This window comes from Octopus bimaculoides, chromosome 11 (genome assembly GCF_046866305.1).
Source record: "Octopus bimaculoides isolate indiv1 chromosome 11, ASM4686630v1, whole genome shotgun sequence".
Taxonomy (NCBI): Eukaryota; Metazoa; Mollusca; class Cephalopoda; order Octopoda; family Octopodidae; genus Octopus; species Octopus bimaculoides.
In genome coordinates, this window is record NC_142938.1 from 332,229 (window position 1) to 359,542 (window position 27,314).

The window sequence follows — 27,314 nt, forward strand, 5'->3', positions numbered from 1 at the left end:
GTATGTCTTCATACGTTCGTACGTACATATACATACGTTCGTATGTACATATACGCGCGTATATATACCTACGTACGTACATATACATTCGTACGGAGGTATATATAAGTACGTAGGTACGTGTACATCCGTAGGAACGTATACATACCTACGCACGTGCGTACGTATATATACGCCCGTATATATACATACGTTCGTATGTATATATATATTCGTACGGACGTGTACGTATACATACGTGCGTACATACGTATGTATTCGTAGTATACATACGTACATCCGTATACATACGTTCGTACATTACGTGTGTATGTACGTATATATACATAGGTACGTCTACATATATGCCTGAGTATACATACGTGCGTACGTATGCATATGTACGTATATATGTATACGTACGCATGTATATGTGCTTATGTATACAGACGTATGTATGTACAAGTACGTGTACATAAGTATGTACGTAGGTGTACGTACGCACGTATACATATGTATGTAAGTATGCATACGTGCGTACGTATGCATAGATTCGTACGTATGCATACGTTCGTATCTATGTATGCATACGTATGTATACATTTGTACGTACGTATACATACATTCGTACTTAACTATACATACGCACGTATACATGTGTACATACATACGTACATGTACGTACGTACGTACGTAAGTATACATTCCTAAAAAAAATGTTTGTCTTTAAATAAATTATATGCACTTACAGTAGATTACACACAACCTCTAAATTATTAGAATCCTTTGCAATGTCTTGTAATTTATATTAGAAACAAACAAAATCGTGTTTATCGAAATTCTCTTTATTGAGGAAAGCAAAAACTACAAGCAAAAGGTCTCGTGGCCAGCTTGTTTCGTAGGATTTTTACCTGACAATTTTCCACTTGATCTTTGGTTGTAAAAATATTGATGTGGTTCCCTTTTTCTTGTCTAGCCAAGTTTTACAGGGGAATATTGATTTCTCCCGTGTGGTTTTATTGATTATTTCAATGCGATCCAAGAACCAACCGGAACCAAAACCAGAACTATCATGTTCAATGAAAAGACTTCGCAACTTCCCTGCAAAATGGAAATTTAGTTTTGTTTTAAAGACATGGAGATAGAAAATATAAAGTAGTTATCTTAATTACAACATCCTTTATTAATTCCAATAAAGATGAAGTCTAAACCTTTCATTCCCCCCTACCTCCTCCTTTTCATGTTACAGCCATCAAAGACCTTTAAAAAGACAGACTTTGCATGGGTTTCTTTTAGTAGACGCAACGGATGACAGTCTTTAGTTGTCTCTTTATGCTGGATTGTAAAATAACTGACAAACTTGGAGGACCAACAGGAGATGTGGAAGATGTGAAAGAAGACCATATTCCCGTGAAGCAATGGTTGGTTTAGGTGGTGATATGAAAGCCTGACAGACAGGAAGAGTAGTGAGGTCTTATGGGATTGAAGAGTAAGTGAAGGTTTACCATTGGAGGGTGTCTGTTTACAGAAGATGAGTGTTTAATGGCAGATAATAAAGGATAGATGGAGAGGAAAAGATGACCAGACGGGAAATATTGGAGGAGCTGAAGGTGAGTCAAAACATGGGGAAGTGGTCATGTGCAGTGTTTGTGTACCTAGATTTTTGTCATCAGAGACAAAAGATTCAATACTTTTAGACACCCATCCGCACACATAAATCTGTCTCCAGTTTATTTCTCCAAAGGGAATTAAGATGGCATTGCTTTCAGGACTGACCAGTTTCTGTTCTACACACACACACACACACACATTTGTAATCACCTACACGTTTGCACATACCACTAAATTGAAGGAAATAATGTATTCCTCCTTCACTGACATCAGATTTTATGATGACTTAGAGACATCAGATCTTTGACTATGATGAAAACAATCTGTTGTCTCTAACGTGTCAAAATTTGATAAAACTGTCCAGAGGAGGGATGGAAAGAATTTTTTTTTTTAATAGCTCATTCTTGAATTGCCCCCTTTCTCTTGGTATACTGAACGTTGTGTACACAAGGTATAAATTCAACACAACCCTATGCATGCCCCACACGTTGGGAATCCTGGACCTAAGTTATAAAACATCATTTCCTTTGAAATAGTCACCGGTCCCAGCATTGCTGCCACTTTTGCAATCAGGCCTGGAATTGTTTTGTGTGAGTTGAGGATGTTCCGCAATTTGCTCAGAATCTCGACAATGGCAACCTGTGAGCTGCATTTTCGTCTTTGGGAAGAGATGGAAGTCTGCAGGTGCAGAAGTGATAATACCATGCTGTTTTTGGCAAGGAACTGCCGAGTGAGGAGGAGAGCTTGGATGACAGGGTGCAATTGTCATTGTAAAGAATTTAGTTCTTCATGGTGCACACACATCTTGTCACTTTGCCAAATGTCCTCCTTTAAATGCCTCAAAACATTGCAGTAAAGCTCTCAATTGATGGTCTAGTTAGGGAGGGGGGGGACGGGACGAATTCTCGATGCAGAATTCCATGGATGTCGAAAAAGACAACGAGCATGCTCTTGATGGAGCTGCGGCTCTGTCATGCTTTCTTTGGGTCATGAAGATGAAAGCCTCCTCTTCCATTTTTGATGACTGCTGTTTTGTCTCAGGGCCATGCATACAGACCCCCAACTCTTGCCACCAGTAATGGTCCTTGGCATGAAGGATGGGTCATCGACATGGTGGTCAGCAGGCAGGGGACAAACTTGGCAGAGACCTGTCTCTGTAGCAGACTTCCCAGATTTTACGTTGGCTCCTTATTCCAACTTCCTGTCCATGACAAAATCGCATCCAGTGATGGATGTTAAGATGAGGTTGCTGGGCCATACATTGAGGAAATATGGAAGCAGAAAGAAATTGGAGATGCTGGAGGAGGTAGTGAGGACAAGATCTGTAAGGGTGGGGGTGATAGAGACGCTAAGACAACGGTGAAGACTTATGGGACACCGCTTTAGCACAGAGAATGGTCTTAAATTAACATGGTATCTCTTGGAGAAGTAAGGAAATATTTAAGGAACACTCAGAAAAGAATGCCAAATAAATATGGTTGCATTTACAAACTTTATATTTCAGAGAAAAAGAAATTAATGAATTTGCTACTCAAATAAATTGATAAGATTAATTCTTTTTAATGTTCCTTCTCCTGGTTCTTAAAAATGACAGATTTTTCATGGTAATGTTCACATTTAAATGAGCACTAATTTGGTGTTTGGAATATGATAATTGTTTCACTAAATCACTCCAAATTCATAAGTATGAAAATAATTTAAAATACATAAGGCTGTGTATTTGATTAGAAATATACAAATTCATATATTGGTTGGCTTCCTGGTAAAATCCATAGCATTTGCATGAAATGTGTTAATGAAAATAATATTTAACACAATTATAAAAAAAACTAGGAATAGACTTGATATGGTTCATGGTAAGATATTGTAGCGTGGACATTTTGTTTTAGCTGTGAGCCTCTCAGAAAATATATTTCTGAAAATTTACCTAATTAATGTAAATATGAGCCCCATTCATCAATTTCTCATTAAAAATATTTAATAGAAGATAAATTGTTATTTTGGAGATAATATTTGTTAAAATATTTGTCATGGTTTTGTTGTTTATAAAATAGAAATATTTTTAAACTAAGAAAGAAATGAATAAAATCAATGGCATTGAAAATATTTCTCTATTTCTAGAGGAATTGGTATGAAGAGATAAAGGTGAGGTGTTTAGAAAATTCGAATCCAGTCCTGACAATTGTACTCACCCAATTCAAGACATTTGATAAGAAACGTGTCTTTCTGATTTCTCTCAAATAAATCTCGAAATCTTTGTTTCAATGCTTGCCTGCCTGTTTCTCCATCTTCTCCAAATATATTGATGTAGACATTGGCATCTGTTCCTGCATGTTTTACATCTCCAGTGTATACTTGTATTTCATATGTGACCATCCTTCCTGAAATATTGGCAAATAAACTATTAGCTGTCATTACTGGCAGACACAGTTGACCTTGTCAACATCTTGCTGAATCCATGCCCCAGTCCACCTAGCTGTAAATAGGCACCGGTGACTTAAATGTAAATGTGCAATTGACTCTTGCGTTCCTCTGGGGACATGTATCCCTTAACTACATCAGGTGACATCATCACATGTATCATATTTATAGAGAGATAGATTTAGATACACATGCATCCTCCATGTTATAGTTTCTCAGGTTACAGGATTTTATGGTCTGAAATTTTGCCCTTTATTGAAAGTTGAGTAAACTTTAATAATTTATTAAAAATGACACATTTTTCATTGCCAAAAGGCCACTTCCTCAAAGACTCCTTAATTAGAAAAACTATAATCACAATATATACATTGTATGTGTTTGTCCTTTCCCTCGTCTATATATAAATACTTGTAATTAGAGGTGCACTTAGCAGCATTCAATGAAATCTAATTATGTATAGTTGTATCTCCTATGCTTATGATGTATATTCAGCTACAGAAACACAACACACTTCACAAATTGAATTCTCCTTATTGTAGACACTATGGATGCAAAGACACAAACTGGCCAGGAATTGTCTGCTGCAGGATGTATGTCTCTGCTACATAGAATGAGTTGGTTATAGCGACTAAGCATTGGTTGCTGAATAAATTAGAGGTAAGACGCTTATGGACCAGTGACCATAATTCCTGGCTTAGTGGTGGATTTCTTAAGACAATTTGTGCAGCATGTCTTTCCATTTGCATGCCAGAAATTGCCATCTGCTGATGGCTAAAAACATGTAGACTTTTATGCTGCTGGTGACAAAATATTTTGGGAGAGAAAAAGGAAGAGTTATCTCCCATCGATTGGTGAAGTGAGGCTGTGTGTGTGCAGAGCATTGCTCTCTGGACATGACCTTGTTGCCAAAATGAATGTGAGAGTAGCATCCCAAAATTTTCTCAGATGCCCAGGGTTTGTCTATTGGTAGGAGATAGTTTCTGTTACCTAGGCAACCTAATTAGCAGTGGAGAGGGATGTTCTGAGATTATAATTGCTAGAGTAAGAATAGGACGGTGAAAGTCAAGGAGTTATTACGTCTGGGTCACAAAAAGGCAGATTATATGATGCTGGTACATATAAACAGTAAACTTGCATGGTAACGAGACCTGGACGCTCAATGCAGAGGGAAAGACTAGAAAAGAACGAAGCTGACAAGTTCTGATGGATATGCAACAGAGAGTATGGTCATGTGGTGTGTATGGCTGAGTATAGCTGCATAAACAAGGTCCCAATAGTTTAAGGTGAATGGAATTTGTAGAAGAAGGAGAGAAAGTAGAGAGAGGGCTAAGGACTGAGATGGTTAGTATTTTGCTGCACTCAATTTTTAAAGATGCTTAAACATTAGCATGGCTTATATTAAAAAACAAAACAAGAACACTGTGTTATGCAATACATCTTACCATACGCTCTATGAAAATAACTTGTGATGTGGCTGCTATTTCTTGTTGTTCAACCAAGAACTATGTACTTTAGTAAAACACTTACTTCTTTTCTTCTTTGTTAGTTGTTTGTCTTGCATTGTCTCCACCAAACAGAGTCTCACTGAATCATTTTTGGATATCTTTTCAGTTACTTTCACCCAATCATTACATTGAAATATAAATCTGATGGGCAGCAAACAGAAAAAATATTGAATGTTAAACAAGTTTAGAAATTCTTTTTGTTCTTGATAAACGAAGTGTTTAAACCCTTCCGCATAAAGTTTAGTGAGATTTCTGCATCAGACTGAATTAATTTTATCACACACACACACATACACATATATATATATATATACACGTATATATATACAATCTTATATATGCAGAGGCAACAGATGAGGTTGAGAGAACCTCAGTATAGAACCTACACTTAGTAACATCGATCAAATGATTTGAACTTGCACTCTGATATTCTTACCAAGGACCAAGTCATCAAGGTTAAAGAGTGGCCATAGGGGTGGTAAGGGGACCAGCTAGTTAGTGTTGCAGATCATTCGGTCATTTTGGGAACAAACTCTATGGAACCAGCAGCACACCATGAAACCCATCCGAATGACAACGTTTCCATTGAAGTTGCCAAACATGAAGAATAAGGCTGCTGCCATTTGTAACTGAGGCAGTTGACAAAAAGGCTTTTGTAAATTTGATAATTTTGTTTGGCAGTTTCAGTTGAGGAGCATAAGCAGACATAATAGACGCTGTACTACTTTACAAAACTAGTCTCAGCATCCCATTGCACCTTCTGGCGATCTGGATCACTTTATCCAAACATTTATCAGCTAAAAGTATGCCCACATCAGCTATCCAATCCCCATTGCCTTCTCAGAAGATTTTATACGTATGTTCTTTGCCTGTGAGGAACTTGGTTGAGGCTCCCCTCCAACTCACTTCTTGAAGACAAGGCACATTTACACACCTTCTGGCTTCTACTAATCTCACCAGATGTCTGTAAAGGTTCGCATGGATCAGCATGGAAAGCAGATGTTAAACGACGCCGATGATGTTTGTTAGTAGGCATATCATGTCAGTTTGTTCTAAAATTTAATTTACCATTATGTAATCGTTTCACTCTTGTTGCCTCGACCAGAAAAGGGTGCGATAAGCAACTTCTGTTTATACAAAGATAAATAATAACTGATGAATTAATTATCTGACTGGTAAGTATCCTTAACTCACATTTCTGATATGGGTGGTGTTTACAATATAAAAGGCATAGCTAACACCCTTTGCATTTTCAGGGCAGAGACAGGGTATTGATGAAGGGGGAAGAAATAAAGAATATGATCTGGTTCACATTAAAGAAGCAGCAGACAAGACTCCATTTGAATTCCATTAAAGATGATGCAAGTTGTGAAAGCTAAATATTACACCATCTTTAATGGAATTCAAATTAATTGAAAACAAAATCAATATTTGACATTAATTAATGAAGTGTTGTATAGAATATTGAAACAATATTGTGTACATGTTGGCTGTAGCTTCATCAATCACTGTAATTTGATCGCACAGCCAGAAGTTAGAGACAGAAGGTCTATGTGCTGATGATGATGATGACGTTCCAGTATGGAATATAGCTCCTAAGTAACAGCTCTTTATCTCACCAACAGGTGGACAAGTGAAAGTAAATCCATCGGTCTTTCCTCTGAAATAATAATAATAATAATAACAATAATAATAATAATAATAATAATAATAATGGTTTCAAATTTTAGCCAGCAATTTCAGGGAAGGGATAAATTGATATTACTCACCCCAGATGAAAGTAAAGTTGACCTTGCTGGAATTTGAACTCAGAACATAATTTATCGACCCCCAAAAGATGAAAAGCAAAGCCAACGTTGGCAGAATTGGAACTCAGAATGTAAAATAAGAAGAAATACTGCTAAGCATTTTGCCGAATGTGTTAACGATTCTTCCAGCTCACCACCTTACCAATAATAATAATAATCTTTTCTACTAAAGGCACAAGGCCTGAAATTTGGGGTAGGGGTGTATTCGATGACACTGACCCCAGAAGGATGCAAGGCAAAGTTGACCTTGGCAGAATTTGAACTCAGAACGTAAAGATGAAATGCTGCTAAGCATTTTGCCTGGCGTGCTAACGATTCTGCCAGCTCATCACCTTAATAATAATAATCCTTTTTACAAAAGGCACAAGGCTTGAAATTTTGGGGAAGGGGACTGGTCAATAACACTGACCGCAGTGTTTCACTGGTACTTAATTTATTGACCCCCAAAAGGATGAAAGGCATAGTCCACCTTGGCAGAATTTGAATTCAGAATGTAAAGACGGATGAAATGCCATGAAGCATTTTGCTTGGTGTGTTAATGGTTTCAGCCAGCTCATTACCGCAATAATAATAATGACAATAATAGAGAGGTTGTATAGTGTGGTCAGTAACAGCTTGCATGATTTGTGGGAGATATTGATACTATTTTTGTAGGTCAAGCTACCACATAGAAGCTTGACTTAGTGGTTCAATGTCAAAAATACTTTCTGCAAATATCAACAACCAAATTATTTGTTGCAATGAAACTTGGATAAAATCTTACTTTTGGAAAAATTTTCCCTCAGAATTTTTGATTTTCTCAATCATATAAGTTGTTTGTTTGTCTCCTTCCAAAATAAACCAAACATCATCAGAAATACTGGCATCTTTCTGGTCTGATGTTGTGATGAGAATTCGGTAATCTGGAAGATAAAACAAGAAGATCTGATGTAATGCATTTGTTGGCCTCAATATTTGACTGTTAATATGAGGGAACAATTGCTTGGTTGATGTTAGGAAGAGTGTCCAGTCATAGAAACCATGCCAAAACAGACATGGAACCCAGGCAGCACTCCAGCTGGTCACCTCCTGCCAAACTGTCCAACCCATGCCAGCATGGAAAATGTTTTCCCTCCACACATCAAACACACCAGTCTAAAATCCTATTCAAATGCTATGGGCACTGACTATCTTCCATGGATTAAACAATAACCCCTAATTTTGATCCAGGCCATAAACTTAATGTCTGTCGTAATGCTACATGGCCATATATTTTGGTGCCAGGCTTGAGTAAATTACATTCCTCACCAACCCCAGTATTTCACTGATGTTATTTTATCAACACTTGAAGCCAGGTTATAAAGCTGTAATATGTCCATATTTATGTGTGTCTTTAATCAGATCCAATTTTCCTTATCATTGTATAGTTGCTAAGACAACAAAATCTATGAAGTATACATACCTTGTTTGTTTTGATAGCTATGGTTTGCTGTAGCATGGTCTGTATCATATCCAATAGGGATACACTTCTGTTGGAAATTGAGCAATTCTTGGTGTGTATACTTCCTGTAGCTCCTGGCTTCTCCAATGAAAATATACGATATTACAGCACAGATATCAAATCAAGACATTTAATGGAGTGAATGTAGCTAGATATGACAGGAATTGAACCAGTGATTTGTGGCTCGCAACATCAGCAATGAATGATGTTATGGATGAAGACTTAGAGAGAAGTAAAGATAAACAGAACTGTTGTTGTTTTGCTAACCATTTTGTAGAGTATACTGAGGGCTTTTTATGTGGCACCAACACCTGTGAGGTAATCAAGTAACTCACTGGACAAGACCCTTTAAATGAAGAGGGGGGGGCTCACTGAGTGTGGCCAATCATGACTATCGGTTGAAAGGAAAGATGGAGGAAGTAGGATTGGGTCGGGGAGGAGGTAAGAGGTTAGGGTGTTCAAGGGATGATGTCAGGTTTGTAAGGGGTAAATAGTGGGAGACAAATGGGAGAAGGCTTCATTGACAAAATGAAGTGGGGTACCAAGGAAAAAGGGTAGTGAAGAGGGAGTTTTGGGGGAAAATAAGGGGTGGGACTGAAAATGTATGAGGCAAAGGAAGTGAGGAGGAGGAATGGAATGCAGTTCTGTTCTCTGAATGAATGGTGTCGTAGTTAGAAGAGGGAGGATGGAGAGTGTGTTAGGAGGAGATTCATGAGGAACAGATTGAATGTAGAAGCATAGGTGGAATGCTTTTAGGGCCTCATTTTTACTTATTTATACTCAGAACCACATTAATAGCTTAGGAGTGAAATTTAGGATTTCTTGGTTTTCTGTGAATCTATTTTGATAAAACTTTTCCCACCTGATTTCCATGTTATGGCAACACCGTTGTTGTGTTTCCATTATTCTGTGAAACGTCCTTTCTTTTTCATTTCAGATTCTTCAGTTTTTGGGTGAACCACACTAATGGCATCTCTCTGCTCTAAGAACAATGGGACATGGAAAAGGCCCTTAACGATGAAGAAAGGTCTTCTGTTAAACATATACTCAATGTATGCTTCATATATATATCATTACCCTTCATTTCCTGAAAAAAAAATGTCTCGATGGGTTATCTTCATTCAAAAGCTATTAGTGCAGTTCACCCCAGAAGAATCTGAAATAAAAAAAACGAAAGGACATTACACATAAGAATGGTGTTGCCATAGTGTGCAAAGAAGCTGGGAAAAGTTTTATCAAAATCGATTCACAGAAAACTGAGAAATCCTAAATTTCACTCCTAAGCTATTAAATGTGGTTGTGGGTGTATATTCATAACCACATATGTATTTATCCCATTCTACATGTAACTGTATACATGATTGAAGTTATATACACTTCCGTCTAAATTGCTGACCTTGTGCCAAAATTTGAAGCCAATATCCTAAACTCTTTACAGGCAAACACTTACGTAACTTGTGTAAAAGTTGGTCTGTTGTAGAATCTTCTTTGTGGTTTCTGTGCTGAGTCTCTGCTGTTGATTCTTGAATGATTGATGTCTCGACAAGCAGCATCCTTTCTGTTAATTGGTCATCTTCGTCCTCTGCCAACCATTGGTTGCATGGAAATACAAAAGTCTTGGAACTCTACAGCACAATAAAACAATGGATATAGCAAAGTACAATAAATATGTTTTGATGGGAATAAAATAAATGTTTTTTTTTACCTTTCCAGAAGAAATTAACTTTCGAACTTCAACTTTAGCAAGATACCAGCCAGCTCCAAAACCAGAGCCATCATGACCAATGCGAATTTTTTCAACATCATCTCCAATATTTTCCATCTTATAAAATAAGAAAAGATAATTTCATGGTTGAACACTAAAAACCATTTACATTTCTCATATCAAATATATAAACCCCAACATTTATTCAAAATGATATGTTTGAAAAAAAAGAACAGAGATTTATAAGATGCACAGCAACTGAGAGTTTGTGCAAGACTAGTTGCTAGGAGAAGGTGCAGTCAGACGGGAGGTGATGGAGTGAATGAGAGGAGGAGGAGGAGGAGATGAATAGGTTGAAGAGAAGTTAGACAGGAGGTGTATTTAATGAAAAGAAGTGCAAAATAACAGGTTTGTTAATGTATGATGTGAGGATGAGAGGAGAGATTTCAGTGAGAATCAAAACGTTTAGTGGGGGTAGGGGGTGGAGGTGGAAAGTTTGGATTCTGAGCTTCACTGAACCTGGTTGTGCCTTCAAGTTAGATGCAAGTGTATAGAAGAGAAGTAGTATGGAGAATTGGATAGAATGAGTGGATTTTATATTCATCCGGAAAACAAGACAGACAGAAGCTTGTTAATGCTAATGTCCCTGCAAAGAATGTATTATTTGGTTGACACACAGGGCAACAAAGAACCATAACATAAATGACAAGTGGGAATAGTGACTTGTCCAGTCAGCCAAGCAGAGAAGAGAGAGAGATGTGCAATAGCTATAACCATGAACTACTGCAAGGGCAAAGGAGATGTTCTAGAAAGAAGCAACTGTAAATTGACCAGGTTATGAAAAGAGCAGAGTTTTAGCACAACTGACTGGGAAGAAAATCACTTTCAATGCCATGCACTTTGCTTTATGCCAAAACGGAATACCAATGGTTTCCGCTTTCAAATGAGATAGCTACACAAGAAATCTCTAGACTACATCTCATATTTGTTGAAATGGAGAAGTTTGTAACAAGGTATCATGATGTGATCGAGTGGTGAGTAAGAAACTAGGTGATGCGAGTCATGCACAGAGATGCTGTCAGAAAGGTGAAGGATTTAGTGTGCAGGTAAGAGTTTATTGAAATTTGCTTCACCACTCTCTCCAGTTCATTATAATTCTTCAGGCCTTAACAAAAGAGATTAACACTGTGATAATCCACGGGAACTCCTGTATATCAACAGCTTAATTCTCACTCCTGAATCTGTAACAAAAAAAAAAAAACTGAAAGAAATTCCAAGCATGGCCTCAAAAGGCCTCACTGCAAACCCAGCAGTAAACAGAAAAGAAGACCGAACTCTTGTGTCTCTTCAATAACTGGAACAAAAGTTGGTGTGTGTCGGTGATTCTGCACTTCTTGGAAAACAAGATTGATAAGTAAATATAAGTTTGAGTTAATCCAGAATTTTGGATTATCTGGCCCTAAGAGGTTGATATTAACCAGTACTAGAATATATTGGTGTCTTGGAGATATTGTATGTTAAGATGAGATAAATGGAAATAGAAAATTTGGTATCTCTACAGACACTTACCTCTAAAATAAATTTATCTACAGCATTTCTTCTGAATTTCTGTTTTCTCTCATTTTTCGTGAGACACAGAGGCTTTTGTTGTGTTCTCTTGTCTTTACTGTAGAGGGCAATGTAGACATTGGCATCTGTGGAAGCCTGAGCAACATCTCCAGTGTATGTGGTTATTTCATATGGGATATCTGATGAGGGACAGTAAAGACAGGGGAAAGAATCAGAATTATTTCAACATTTCTGAATGAAATTAGCAGGAATCGTGTCACGAATAAAAAACAGTGAAACCGGGGGAAATAAAAAAGATTTCTCTTTTTTAAATATTCGCACCTGTCGATACATTTGTAGGTGTGGTATAGAAACAAATACAGGTGTTGTATAGGTGCAAGGATGGCTATGTGGTTAAGAAGTTTGATTCCCAGCCACATGGTTTTGGGTTCAGTCCTGCTGCCTAGCACCTTGGGCAAGTGACTTCTATGTCCTCAGGCTGACCAAAGCTTCATGAATAGAGTTGGTTGATTGAAACTGAAAGTCTGTCACACACACACACACACACACAGGTATAGCCCAGCCTTCCTACACAACACATAGACTCTAACTAAATTTACTCTATGACTTGAGTGATCTCAATCATTGAAGTGAACCTAGCTAAGAGTTGAATTCAGACAATCAAGAAATCTAACTAAAGACCACAAAGGTAATTTGCATTACGCTCCACAGGTTCTAATCTTCCACAACCAATGACGAAAGAGCCTCTATGTGGTTACTTCACCTGCTAGAAATAGTATCAAATGTCTCTCAAATCACACTCAACATCTTAAATAAGGAAAAAAATTCATTAGTTAATGTAGTCCAAGACAGTCCTGAAAAAGTGGAGAGGTCAAAACTGGAATGTCTTTGATCAAATCCTGATTGAGCAGAGGCTAAACAAGAACAACCACAATATTTAATGGATAAACAAATCTCCAGATGCGTTCTTATTTCTTGGCCAGTTGTACTTACACGGAATATAGTCCGAAGACAATGGCTGAGGATAAAGTTCCCTCTCCAACAGACCATCATCTTCACCTTTTGCCAACCAACGACCACAGGGGAAGTTCCAAGTCTTTCCAAGAGAAGGACAGTCAAAGATAACTTTATCAAGACACCATGCACTTCCCAGTCCAGTGTCATCATGGCCGATTCTGTGGAGAGAGAGAGAGAGAGAGAGGAAGATAGATAGATATAGTTTGTTACACAAATTCTACATTGTTAGACACACTGCTGCTGTTTATCATAGAGTTCATTAGAAACAGATGTGTGTATTGACAATGCTATGTAATCCCTGTTATAATACAGCTGTTGTATATAATATATTTGTGTCTAATCATGACTGTTTGCTGTAATATCTTTTGTGATGTTTGTTGTACAGAGACCAAGAAATATTTTACATATTTTTATTTTAAATACATTATTTATCTGTAGCAGTTTATTAAAAAAGCTCAATATTTTATATATAGCAAATTGTTACAACACACCTGGATGGTGGTAATAACTACTGCTGAAGTATAGGTTATAGTACCAACAAATTATAGTATAGATTATTGTATCAACACACTATACCACTGGTACATGTAGGGCTGTAGTTGCCTGTAATGTGGTAACCTAGCAACACCTGTTGAGATATTTGTGGTCGACCTTTATCTCATGGCTGTTAAATCCTTCATTTCAAAAGGTCATAACTACATAAACAGAAGGTTGGAAGTTAAATTAGCAGACGATATTGCCAGGAATGAGTTACTAACCAATCCAAAGGCATAGTCTTCAGTGATATGAGAGTTATTATAAGAGTAAAATTTGATATGGAACTTACTTGATTTTCTGAAGTTCTCCAGTATCAATGACTTCAATAATGAATTCATCAATTTGGTTTCGTTCAAACTTGTTGCTGTTTGTAATTGAAGATTTTAACAATATTTTTCCTGGAAACACAACCAGAAGCAGACAAAACCTCAAACATCATCCACTGTTCTTAACAGCAAGTAATCACACAACAGCCTTAGCAGCACACTACAGCTGTAACAATCACTGATCACAGGAAGAATCGATCCAAGGATAACAAGTCTGACAACCTCTATTTACTCTTCCCACCTTGAAATTCTGTGAGAAATTTCTTGGATCAAAGGACAACATAGAATTATGGATTCGTTTTTAAAATTTTATTTGGTGACCCCAGTCAAGACACAGAGAACTCCTCTTATGATCCTACATCATCACACTGGGCTCCGAATCAAACATCACAGCTTTACTCTCAGAGATCTGAACCCTGGGGCAAATTATCACAAAGTTTACCGTTTCAAAACTAACCAATATCAACCTGTGTGTGTGCCATGTGTATGGCGTTGTCTGCTGAGCACTCTATTCCTCAGTATCCCAGTCAGGTAGAGGAAGCATTGGTAGCTTGACATCAACTGAGATTGACATTTAAAAAAAAAAAAAACATCATTCATGTACCATTTCAATGGGCTGAACACACACACATGCATGAATGCAAACACACACACACACACGTGTATGTGCAAACATTCAACATACGTACTTACAAGCAGACAAACCCACAGTGAAATATTAAGACACAAAAAAAAGAAAAAAAACTCAATGTTATTGACCTGTGTTGGCAGAGCTGAGGATTTGATTGCTTACCAGAGTTATCCAGGTGTCCATACAGAATCACATAGACGTTTGCATCAGTCCCAGCTCCCCATCTATCAGCAGTGTGCACCTTCACATGGTAGGTGGTGGTCAGAGCTGTAACACATTCAAAGAGACTCACAGCAATTTATGAAGATTAATGAGAATTTCTGTAGATTTGGAATGTATGGAGGGTAGGCATGAAAGGGAGAGGGAGGAATGATGAGTTTAGGGTAGAATGGTTACCGAGAAATAGTATGGTAGACATGTACTATAGTAGCTACTCAGAAATATAGTACAGCTGTTGGTACTGAAGGGTATAATTTGAAAACTGTAGTAAGTAATTGCATTGTAGCTACTGCAAGCTATAGAGATCACAACGGGGCTTGTGATGGCAAACTGGATAAAACAACCAAGCAACCAGATTCGATCTCTTTCCACTGCAAACGCTCGCACAGCACACTTCACTGGCTGGGCCTCTAGGCTAATCCGCTTGTTGTATCTCTTGAGGCAATGGCCCACGTAACGGAAAACGACAAATTCACACTGCTTGAGATGGCTACAGAGAGCAACACACTTTCACCCTTGTGCACAGAATAAATAAAACCGTTTGAGAACCTGCGTTTTGCTTGATACTTCTTTACTCGACTGCTGGAACCTTAAGCAACATGAAGAACAAGAAATTAATGGGAGAAGGTGATATTCAGCCGATATTGAGAACTTTGCCTCCCATTATATAGTTAGGACTGTTTGCTATATATTTATACCATTCAACAAACATTAACCTAGAAATACCGGAAAGATTAAATTATTTTCATGTTAAACCTTTTACTTCCAGACCAAGTTGTGTTTTTAAAGATTCTGGCTCATTCTTCAATAATTTCTTCTTCAGAGATGCCTTCACTGGAACCAGTTCCCTCACAATTTGTCCGTCACCTTCATTGGTTGCTAACCACCATTGACAAGGGAAAAATGTTCTGCAAAAAAAAAAACCAAAAAAAAAATCCAGTAAACAAAGCAACCCCAAAAACTAAAAATTTTGGAAACTTTGACAAAAATCTCTGAGCCAAGAATAACAGAAATAATATATACAGTAAAACTGTGTGTCAGGGTGCATGTGTGTGTGAGTGTATATATGTACTTGTCTACTGTGTGGATGTAAAGGTATGTATGCATATATATATATATATATATATATATATATATATATATATATATGTATGTATATATATATATCTCATTCCAGGGTGAAAAACTAGAGGTAGTCGAAAGCTTCCGCTATCTGGGCGACCAAGTTAGTAGTGGGGGTGGGTGCGCTGAAAGTGTAGCTGCTAGAATAAGAATAGCCTGGGCAAAGTTTAGAGAGCTCTTACCCCTGCTGGCGACAAAGGGACTCTCACTCAGAGTAAAAGGCAGACTGTATGACGCATGCGTACGAACAGCCATGCTACATGGCAGTGAAACATGGGCTGTAACTGCTGAGGACATACGTAAGCTCGCAAGGAATGAAGCCAGTATGCTCCGTTGGATGTGTAATGTCAATGTGAATACTCGTCAGAGTGTAAGTATCTTGAGAGAAAAGCTGAACATTAGAAGCATCAGTTGTGGTGTGCAAGAGAGACGATTGCGCTGGTATGGACATGTGGTGAGAATGGATGAGGATAGCTGCGTGAAAAAGTGCCACACCCTAACAGTTGAGGGAACCCGTGGAAGAGGTAGGCCCAGGAAGACCTGGGCTGAGGTGGTGAGGCAAGACCTTTGTACAATGGGCCTCACCGAGGCGATGACTACTGACCGAGACCTTTGGAAATGTGCTGTGCGTGAGAAGACCCGGCAAGCCAAGTAAGATCGTTGCCAGTGCCCCTGGACTGGTTCTTGTGCGGGTGGCACATGAGATGCACCATTTTGAGCGTGGCCGTTGCCAGTACCGCCTGACTGGCTCCCGTAGGATTTTCGAGCGAGATCGTTGCCAGTGCCCCTGGACTGGCTTGTGCGGGTGGCACATAAAAGACACCATTTCAAGTGTGGCCGTTTTCGTGCGGGTGACACGTAAAAGCACCCACTACACACTCTGAGTGGTTGGCGTTAGGAAGGGCATCCAGCTGTAGAAACTCTGCCAAATTAGACTGGAGCCTGGTGTTGCCATCCGGTTTCACCAGTCCTCAGTCAAATCGTCCAACCCATGCTAGCATGGAAAGCGGACGTTAAACGATGATGATGATGATGATGATGTATGTACTTGAGTTTGTGTGTATGTATGTATGTATGCATGTGCATAAGTATGTTATTTCAGTATGTCTGTGCATGCATGTATATGAATGTATATGTGTATTTATGTATGTATCTGTATACATTTTGTCACTTCATCTGTTGCTCACCGCACACTCTTGCAAACTTCTGTCCCCACCCCTTCCCTTCTAGCCCCTTTTATGTTGAGATTATGTCCCAACAACTCATCATCACCAGCTTCTTCTCTCCTTTTCCAATTGCAGTAGACAAGTATCTCCGCTACAGCAAGACACCTCTTCCTATCCCTTCATCATACCCTAACCTCTTGTCAAAGTCCCCTCCCCTCGATCAAAGTGTCCCGTCTTGCAAGCCACTTGCGAACCTCACTCGTGCTGGTGACTTGGACAAGCAACCATCATGTGTTGTAAAGTGGTTGTCATTAGGAAGGGCATCCAACACTTGAAACCATGCCAAAGCAGCTGTCTGACTTGCTGGATCCTGTGAAACTGTCCAAACCATGCCAGCATAGATGCTAACTGATGATGATGATGATGATATACACACACACACACATCCAGTCTTCAGTGGTACTTACTGTTGGTTGTCATTGTCTCTGACTTCTACATAATCCAAGAACCAGGCTGCATTGCTGCCACTGTTGTCATGCCAGATTTTGATTTTCTTCAACTTTCCCAGATCGATTGCGTTTAATGTAAAGACGTCTTCCTGCCAACAATTCAACAACACTTCCATTTGTGATAACATTTAGAAATTACTAGTAGGAGCCACATGTGATTCCTTACCCTGCTAGAAATAGCAACTAAATCTCCTCCAAATCACACACTGCTGCCTTAGATAAGGAAAAGTAACATTGAATAATATAGTCCTAGATACACTATGTCTGAATAGCACAATGGTCTCCAGGTGTTCTTGCAGGATGTCAGAAAAGTTGTGCAGTAGCAGATTTTTCTCATTCAGGTGTTTTGGTGCTTTAAAACCATTAGTGACAGCCTGGAAGAATGTCTAGAGTCCACCTTGCTGGAAAATTTGGATGTAGAGACAGTATGGCGCACACTTCATGACTGTGTACAACAACACAGCCACAGAGTTCTTTGAGTCTTCTGTCAGGAAGCATAAAGACTGGTTTGATGAGAACTGCACCAAACAGTTGCTGGAAGAGAAAGTTCACTTCAAGAAGCCAAAGTCTTTAGCAAAAAAAGTTGCACTGAGGAATCTTCACAACACCACCCAGCTGAAGTTGTGCCAGACACAGGAAGTATAGCTAAGCAATAGAGCAGCTGATTAGATGAAGGGACCACCGGCAGGAATTAAATGAAAACTTTCTATAACAGCCTGAAAGAAGTCTGTTAGAATCATGGGGAAAGGCTGTCTTCTACTGCTACTATTACTCAGAAAACAATCTTACTATTTAAAACTCTCTTTCTCTCTCTCTCTTGCACATAGATATACACATACAAACACACAAATTATATCAGTTTGTCTTTGTGTGTCTGTGTGTGGGGGTTCTCTTCTGATTCTAATTATTTGAAGTCTTCCAGTAAGGAAGGAATTGGTTTCTAACAAAGATACAAAGCTCCACTGTTGGAATAACAAAAAAACAAATTTACATTTTGAACTTGAGAAAAACCTTGTATATTTTTAATGTTCTGCTTATAGATTAGATTTGCAATGTGTGTTTGCTGGTACCCCTAGCTTTTCCATGGTTATCCCTAACATTTACTCACAAAACCAAGTGGACCGATTATCATTGGTTTAAAAGTTAATTTATGATCTGGGTTACATAGAACGTTTCAAAGCAGTTGTCGTACTTACGTTGTCTGAAACAACTTACAGGTGTCATAGCTTGCCTTGGTATCAATATTGGTGTTGTTACCAATATTAGTCATGATCGTACAAGTAAGATTCCATCTGGTATAAGATATATTTTGTAATCCAGTTTGAAAAATGCTCAGCTGGTAACTAAAAGGTACTTCTCTTATTTATAACAGAAGAAATAAACCGGCTGCTAACTTCGACTGGAAGAATCAGCATCATTGCAGAAGAAAATCTTCAAAACAGTATTTTTAAATGATCTTCTACACCTGCACATCTGATGTTGTGCATGTATGCATGGCTATCTGCACTTATTATGTATCAAATTTCATTTAAGGACAAACCTTTAAGCTCTGATATTCAAATTAGCTTCGCTTACCTGATTTCTCTCAAATTTATTCATCTTCTGAGACTTTGAAAGGCTTCTCTCTGATGTGTCACCATGCTCTCCATAAATGGTGAGGAAGACATTCGCGTCAGTGCCAGCACCAAACACATCACCTGTCACCACTTTCACAGTGTATTCCACTTCTGGACATACAATATAAATATACAGAAACACTGTGAATGAGACACACACATACACACATGTTATAGTAAAGCAGCAAGTGTTTGTGGAATACACAGCCACATACACACTATGGTTCAATCAGTAATTTGTTATGTGTGTGGGTGTTTGTGTGCATGAATAAGTATAAATAAACTTTATTTGTAGGTTAACAAGGCTACCAATGGTTTCATGTGAAGAGATATTCACAACTGTTGAGTGTGTACAGATGGATGATGGGAAATTTGCTCACACAGGGATTCAAAAAGGAGAAGAAGGAAAAAAAGAACACAAAGAGGGATGTAGCAAACAGAGAATATTGTGAAACAAACCATCAAAATAATCTGTCAGTGGTTTCCCATTCAGATCTGTTGGCACCAGTTCTTTGGTGAGAGAGTTAGCATCTTTATCAAACCATTGGTCTACAATAAACCAGTGCTGTTCAACATTACTGGCATTACCATGTTGTGTGCCGGAAGCTGTTACAAACTTTGGTCGTTTCTTACTGCCAGTCCTCCGCTGCTCAATCTTATCCGTCCCAGATTTCCAATTGGTATCAACTCTATGGCGTCTTATCAGAATCTATTAATGGTAAAAAGAAATGAAATAAGATTTTGAATTTCAAACAGTAAATATTAATTCATTTATTTGTTTTAATATGAAATCGATGTGAGTGCAATCAGTTTAATTGATGTCTGCCAGTATGTAACGAGTATCTTATTAACAGCAAGGATCACTGAACAAACGAGAGCCCCTCCTCATGTCACTTGATTTGTTAGAAATAACAGTTAAATCTCCCTAAAATAATACTCTACTGTATTAAAAGACAAAAAAAAAAAAAACATTGCAAAACACAGTTTTAATATTATATTTCTAAACAAAAGGTGTAATGGTCATGGCTGGAAAGACTTTCGTTATAGAAATCCGGGACCCAGATCAGGAGAACACATTCTCATGTAATGCATTCCTAGAGACACCTGAACAGAATATAGTCACGACTGAAACATCTTTGATCAGTTGGGTCAATGCCTACCTTGGGTTAAACAACAGAAAGTCAAGAAATTATTTAGATATAAATACCTGGAAAATATAAAGATTTGCTGATCAAAATCGAAAGGATGTGGCATCTCAGGACGGTTACAATACCAGTGATTGTAGTATCACTTGGAATGACCAAAAAAAGTCAATGAAAATTATTTGAGACTGATTCCTGGATTACCATCCACGCAGGAAGTGCAAAGGATTGTCTTAACTGGTCACACGTATTGAGAAGAGAGCATTATCAATGTGACTTTTCTTTTCTTTTCCTTCTTTTTTTTCTCTCTGTCTTTCTTCCTCATTTTTTTTTCTAACACACAACTTTGTAAATGAACAAACTGGTGTTTCTTTTAATGGCATACCAATGTATATAGAGAGTTTCTCTGCCATAAGTGTCAGGAAGACACTTGGCAAGAAATGGAAACAGAATTGAAAGAAGATAATAATAATAATAATAATAATAATATGCTGTTGTATAACAAGAAGAAGAACAAGTATACAAAGTTCACTGACCTTATGTAAGAACCAGCCAGCAAACAGACCCTTACCATCACAATGAACTAAAATCTTCTGTAAATTTCCAATATTGGGTATTTCTATCTAAAAAAAAAAAAAAAAAATGGAAGTTTCCTTCAGCATTCTAGTAAAAAACATTTTATATTTTTTTTGTGTATTGACATCAGAAGTGGGTCCAGGCAAAATTGTATGGGTAAAAGAAGCTTGCTTTGCAACCACAAGGTACCAGGTTCAAGCTTGCCGTATGTTGCCTTGGGTGTCTTGTGTTGATTAACTTCTTGTGCATGGAATTAGGTTGATGGGAAATAGTATGGGAAACTCTTGGAAGGCCATTCCTGTTTTTGGGGGTATTAGGCTTAATCTGATGCTTGGTTTAACACCTAGTCCTGGGTATGTTCAGCAGAGTCTACTCTGTTTTCATCTGGTCCCTGGGTACCTTCAGTGGTGTCCACTCTATTGTAATGATACATTTATGATTAGGGTATCACAGAACACACAGTTAAGGTCCCACAGGTTATACATTTATAATTAGGGTATCACAAAAGTAACAAATTTGTAACCGCAAGGCGGCTCAGATTGACAACTGAGGTAATTTAAAATCAGATGACCGATTCTGTCACAAATTCAGTTTGATATGATTTTATGATAAGAAGTTTCATAACATATGTCATATATGACTTGGTGGTGCCCTATATTAATCTTGGAATGTCATTTATATACAAAGATAAATGAGGTACCTGATGGTTGGGCTCATCCAACACTTTGTTTTCAAGTTTTGAATTTCCCTGGAAATTATTTCATGTTGTTACTCTAAGATAATGACACATCTAATTGTTATATACTGCTCATATTGCTAACAGAGACGAACAAACTACACCTCTCCATGGTACCCATTTTATATCATAGTCTATGAGCCAGTATGTCTGTTAGGCACAAATCCCAGGCTGTTGACCTTTCAATAGGTAAGCCCTAATTGTCCCAATGAGGTATGACTTGGGGCAAAATAGAATTTTGTCTTTTAAAGAATTGGTAGGGAACAGGCAGCAACAGCAGCTGCCTCCCTTGGTAGTGGTACTCCTTCTTACCTTAAATGCATCCACAGAGCCTTGCTCAAAGTTGTCACTTCTGTTATTTAGAGTATATTCTTCTGATTTACCTTTGTTTCCATACAATTTGATGTAAATATTGGCATTGGTTCCAGCATTTGGAACATTTCCTGTCCAGAATGTCACTTGACATGGCTCAGCTGTAAAGTGGACAGATGTGAAACTGGTTGAATTTAAGGATAGTGACACTTATATAGCTGTCTGTCAATCTATCTATCTACATGTTTTTCTGTCTGTCTGTCTGTCTGTCTACATATTTCTTAATTCTTAATCTGTCAATCTATCTATCTACATATCTATATATAGCAGATAGTCTACCAAACTTTGATAGTATGTCTAGTTTGAAATGATCAACTAGCTGAGATGCTCTAATAACTATCTTAGTTGAACTAATTAGCTAAGATGATAAAACTAATCAAGAGGGTCTAATCTCAATTGTACCTTCCATCATAACAATACTTATCTAAAAAAAAAAACACTGCCACCACCACCACCACCACCACCACCACCACCACTACCACCACCACCACCGCAGAATTCTGATAAGTGAGGAGGGGCTGAGAACCAAGCCTTGGTAAACTCCTACCTGCACTCTAAATTCATTGCTATACCCTTACCTAATTCTCACCTTACTGGCAGTACCCCTGTAGATAGCTTTGTTCACTCTCACCAGCCATTTGTTTACCTACAGCTTCCATAGTAACCACCAGATGGAGGAATGAGAAACCCTGTCAAAGGCTCGAATATATGTATGTGTGTGTATGTGCACGCATGCATGCGTGTGTATGTCTATGTGTGTATTTACATATATATGTCTATACAAAAGTACATGTGTATGCGTTTATCTATATCTATAAAACAGAGGTTGTCTGTGTGTCTGTCTGTCCAGCTTCAGTTGATGTAGAACCCAGAGGGAACCTTTTGCTCAAAGAATCTGTTTATAAAGCTTGTTTCACACAGCTTCTTTCAGCCAAATTTTACTGGTGGCGGTGAATGTACAAGACCACCAAGGAATTGTCCTGCACTTCAGAAATATATAAAAAATATTATTATATATTGTTAGCCATCACTTCATCCTTCACAGGACTCTGCTCTCCAACTTCAACCACTCAGTCTGTGTGTGTGTGTGTGTGTGTGTGTGTGTGTGTGTGCGTGCGTGCGTGTGTGTGTGCGTGTGCGTGCGTGTGTGCATGTGTAAAGTGGTTGGTATTTAGAAGGGCATCCAGTGATAAAAACCACGACACAACAGACATTGGAGAAATCCTGACAAACTCTCCACTTTGTGCCAGCATCGAATCTGGGCATTACATGATGATGATGTTATACTATTGCATATCATACTGTATTATACAACACCATACAACACTATTTATTATTACTATGTATGCAATATTATTTTATGCCGTTCAATTTATTTATGTTGCACTATATACCACACTATAGACTATAGTATCCTATACACTAGTCACTATACTATTCTTATACTATACAACATTATGTATTATACTACACTATGTTATACAAGACTATCCAATATCTTGCAATATTTCAAAAGTAATTCACTGAGAACTTTGTGATGTTAAAACCAAACAGCATCTCAGCCGAGAACACTATTATTACTGTGTGGTTTGAGAGACAATCTGTTAATTATTACTGTGTGGTTTGAGAGACAATCTGTTAATTATTATTACGATGATTATTATTATTATTATTACTATTTACTGCTAACAGTATAATGCTGATATCAACCTATCAAATCAGTTGTTTTCCTTTTAAAGAATTTATGTCTTCAAAGCCTCGTTATAGTCTGAACCTAATTAGATTAATTACATAAAGAATATTTATTGTTAGTTTATGGCCAGCAGTGTTGTCTGAAGGTTGACCCTTTCACCAAAGTGTTGCCTTTTTTTCAAAAGAAAGTCCATTGAGGTAGGTTGTTAACAATTATTAGTTTTACCTTTATCTCTGTTCTCCAACACTGACGGCTCCAGAACCACTTCAGTCTGACCATCTTCTTCATCTACAGCCAACCAGCGGAAGCAATCAAACATATAATGTTTCCCTTCTGATGGAACTTTAATAAAAACACTGTCTAAGAACCAACCAGCACTTAATTGACTGTTGTCGTGGCTGATTTTGATCTTTTTTATCTGTTAAAAGAAACAGATTTACACATACATGCAAACACACACACACACACACACATATATATGTGCATTTATGCATACATATACATGCATGAAAACATAAATATATATCTCACCCTTTCTATGAATATAATACATACACAGACACACACACAAACACATGTGTGTGTGTGTATATATATATATACACAAATGTACATACATATGAAAAATTAAGCACAAATTATATTTCAGTACAGCAGGAATATGAAACTATATAGAAAAAAGCTACAAAAAAAAAAAAATAATAATGCACTGATGAATATTGAACCACACGCCTCATGGTTAGAAGACAAAGATACATGGTTCAATTTCAGCTCTGATTTGGATGAGCTATTAGCCATGAGCTGGTTGATTGTATTTTTTTTTGTAATCAATTATAAATCATTATTTAGAATGACTAATGACTAATTAGTAACTGGGTCATTAAGAAAGTCATTAACGACTTACATTAAGTGTCGTTGTACAATCCCATGCTTCTGGATTTGATCTCACTACTTCTGGGGCCACAGCCTTTGTTTAACTAATCACTTAACAGTGAAATTTTCTAAAAACAAACTGTGAACAAGTCTGTCATATAAGAGAGAAAGAGAGAGAGAGAGAGAGAGAGAGAGAGAGAGAGAGAGAGAGAGAGAGAGAAAGAGAGAGAGAGAGATAATGATGCAAATAGACAAATAAAACTGTTTGGGCTCTATATAGAATTTACATACATGCAAACATGTAAATAGAGAGAAAGTAAAGACTGAACGTGTTCTGTTGATGAAGAAACATGTATAAATCTAGAGAGATGTTTATATATTAACAGAAGAGATACAGAAAACTAAGGGGGGAAGGTTTGGTGTTACAGTCCTGACAGCTGTTTCTGGGGGTTCAGAATTACTTCATAATGTCAGCAGATGTGGTTCACAAAAAGTCAAAGATATGCAACCATTGGTGGATGCAGATCAACATTAGATTCTTCACGGTGGAGAGATACCTGTCTTTCCACCCTGAATATGGAGGCCAGATTTACCTGATGTTCCACTACTGGAACGTCAGGTAAATCTTTATGTGTGTGTGTATGTATCATCATTCAATGTCCGTGTTCCATACTGGCACAGACTGGATAGTTTGAAAGGATCTGATGGGTCCAAGGACTACTTTGGCATGGTTTCTATGTTTCTATGTGTGGATGCCCTTCCTAACACCAGCCACTTTACAGTGTGTACTGGGTGGCTTTTCATGTGGCACCAGCACTAGTGAGGTTGTCATGCAGGTTGGAAGCCTATAAAACCCAAAAGGTGGGACTTTGTGCTAGCAGATGAGAGTTAAGGACTGAGAGAAATGGAATGAGGCAGAGCTGGTTCTTGTAGGGAAGTCCCATGGCTTTTTCCCATTTAGAAGAGAGAAATGAGTCAGTGATGATGATGGATGATGTGTGACCAGGTGGCACCTCAAATAACAAGGGGAGGAGGAGGAGAAGTGAGAGGGGACAGGGGGAGATAGGGGAAATGGAGTGAGGGGGGAAGTAATGTCTGTAATGATTGGGAGGGGTCAAAGGATGGATGCAGGCGTTGAGATTGTGAATGGTTATTGAATTGGAGAGAATTGATGGAAGAAGAGAACAGTAAGAGGAGACTAATGACAGCACATCTGACATGAGAAGGGCAAGAGACAGACGACTTTCTTTTTAAACCAGAATCAGCAGAAATAAATTTGGTTTTCATTGTTATTTATACCCAGGTCAGTTTCAAGCAAATATAAGTACACCAGCCACAAAATCACAACTTTTATTTTCAAGGCATGTTACCAAATTATTAAATGTTTTTCATAATGGTTTGGTGTAATTTGAAGGGCATTTGGGTACTGTTTCTAGCAGGCTAAATAAGCACATGTGAACAATATTTTGAAAATGTAGAAAGTCAGAAATTCTTTGCCAAAATGATTAAAGAATTGCTTACTTGACCAATATTAGGAAATTCTGTCTTGAAAATATCAATTCTGTCTCGTTCAAATAGGTTCCTTACGTTTTCAGAAGAAACCAATGGAATTTTGTCTGTGTTATTCTTTGAACCAAACATTTGAAGGAAAACATTAGCATCAGTTCCTGCTCCTCTCACATTTCCTGTTTTCACATGGATTTCGTAATTGGTGGCTGGCAGAGGGAAAACAACAATTATTTAGTGTGTGTGTGTGTTCATGCACGGGCACACACCCCACAACTGCATATCCCTGGTCAGTTTGGTCAGTTATCTTTCCATCCTTCAAGTCCAGTAAACTAAAATATTTCCTCACCAATTATTTCCATGTCTTCCCTGGGCTGCCCTTATCACAGAAACCCCTCCACAATGAGGTGCCATCAACACTTTCTATGTGAAGACACTTAACTCTCAACTTCTCAATGAGTAAATAGGTACCAGAGGGAGGTACATTTTCATCACTAAGCAATATTAGCACTGTGGAATTAGTGAGTGTGTCTTACCATGTTTACTTGATATGTTAAAAATAGCAGCTAAATCTCTCTCCAATCACAGTGAAAAGAAGCATTGGACAATGTAGTCCGAGATACACAATGTTTGAATAAAAGATGAGATGGCTACGACTGGAATGTCTTTTATCATAGGTCTTCTGGATCAGGTCTGACTTGGGGTTAAATAACACCACTCTGACCTACACTGAACCTCACCCATGCTTCTCTATCTTACACTCCTAACTTCCTCTCTTTCTCTCTTTCTCATAAAACAACACACACACACACACACACACACTCAGATTTAACTAAACATCACTCCAAGACCACCACTTCCATCCAACCTTCCTCTCTGTTTCAAATATTCAGCTATGAAACATATTGGAGTCCATTATCTGAAGCAAACCAAGCTTGTCTTTTCTAAATGATGAATCTTGTAGTTGCCAGATTATTTTCATCAGCCCAGACTTGATGGCGTCTTTTGGTAAATCCAAGAATCTCTGTTGCAGTTTTCACCAATGATTTTTCTTGGTTGATTCAATGGATTCTTGTGAGGGCGGGGATGGGTGTTCTGTAGAGGTGTGGTCCTTGAATTCAGCATGAGGACTAAGTTAAGCATTGACCTTCTTTCATTGATTAGGAGTTCTAATCCAAGGATTGTCCACTTTCAT

At 38.0% G+C, this 27,314-nt stretch overlaps 1 protein-coding gene across 17 annotated transcripts in view; it reads right to left on the reverse strand.

Annotated features, from left to right (window-relative positions):
• Positions 1–808: 808 nt before the first annotated feature.
• The window catches only part of LOC106874508 (lipoxygenase homology domain-containing protein 1), a 173,475-nt gene continuing 146,969 nt past the window's right edge, over positions 809–27,314 (reverse strand). For 8 of the 17 annotated variants that reach the window (XM_052971411.2, XM_089359178.1, XM_052971412.2 and 5 more), the window contains 20 exons: positions 26,135–26,328; positions 23,966–24,158; positions 21,988–22,148; positions 20,900–20,986; positions 19,681–19,930; positions 19,181–19,332; positions 17,564–17,694; positions 15,565–15,716; positions 14,752–14,856; positions 13,922–14,030; positions 13,072–13,253; positions 12,079–12,257; positions 10,510–10,626; positions 10,255–10,429; positions 8,766–8,882; positions 8,088–8,226; positions 7,000–7,176; positions 5,539–5,657; positions 3,783–3,971; positions 809–1,080 (listed from right to left, as the gene is read on the reverse strand). In XM_052971411.2, coding sequence (XP_052827371.2) covers positions 887–1,080; positions 3,783–3,971; positions 5,539–5,657; positions 7,000–7,176; positions 8,088–8,226; positions 8,766–8,882; positions 10,255–10,429; positions 10,510–10,626; positions 12,079–12,257; positions 13,072–13,253; positions 13,922–14,030; positions 14,752–14,856; positions 15,565–15,716; positions 17,564–17,694; positions 19,181–19,332; positions 19,681–19,930; positions 20,900–20,986; positions 21,988–22,148; positions 23,966–24,158; positions 26,135–26,328 — 3,122 coding nt within the window. In that variant the 3' untranslated portion in view covers positions 809–886. Of the gene's footprint in view, positions 1,081–3,782; positions 3,972–5,538; positions 5,658–6,999; positions 7,177–8,087; positions 8,227–8,765; positions 8,883–9,666; positions 9,961–10,254; positions 10,430–10,509; positions 10,627–12,078; positions 12,258–13,071; positions 13,254–13,921; positions 14,031–14,751; positions 14,857–15,564; positions 15,717–17,563; positions 17,695–19,180; positions 19,333–19,680; positions 19,931–20,899; positions 20,987–21,987; positions 22,149–23,965; positions 24,159–26,134; positions 26,329–27,314 lie in introns of those variants that run through there. The other 9 variants (XM_089359173.1, XM_089359176.1, XM_089359174.1 and 6 more) reach the window with 5 other exon arrangements.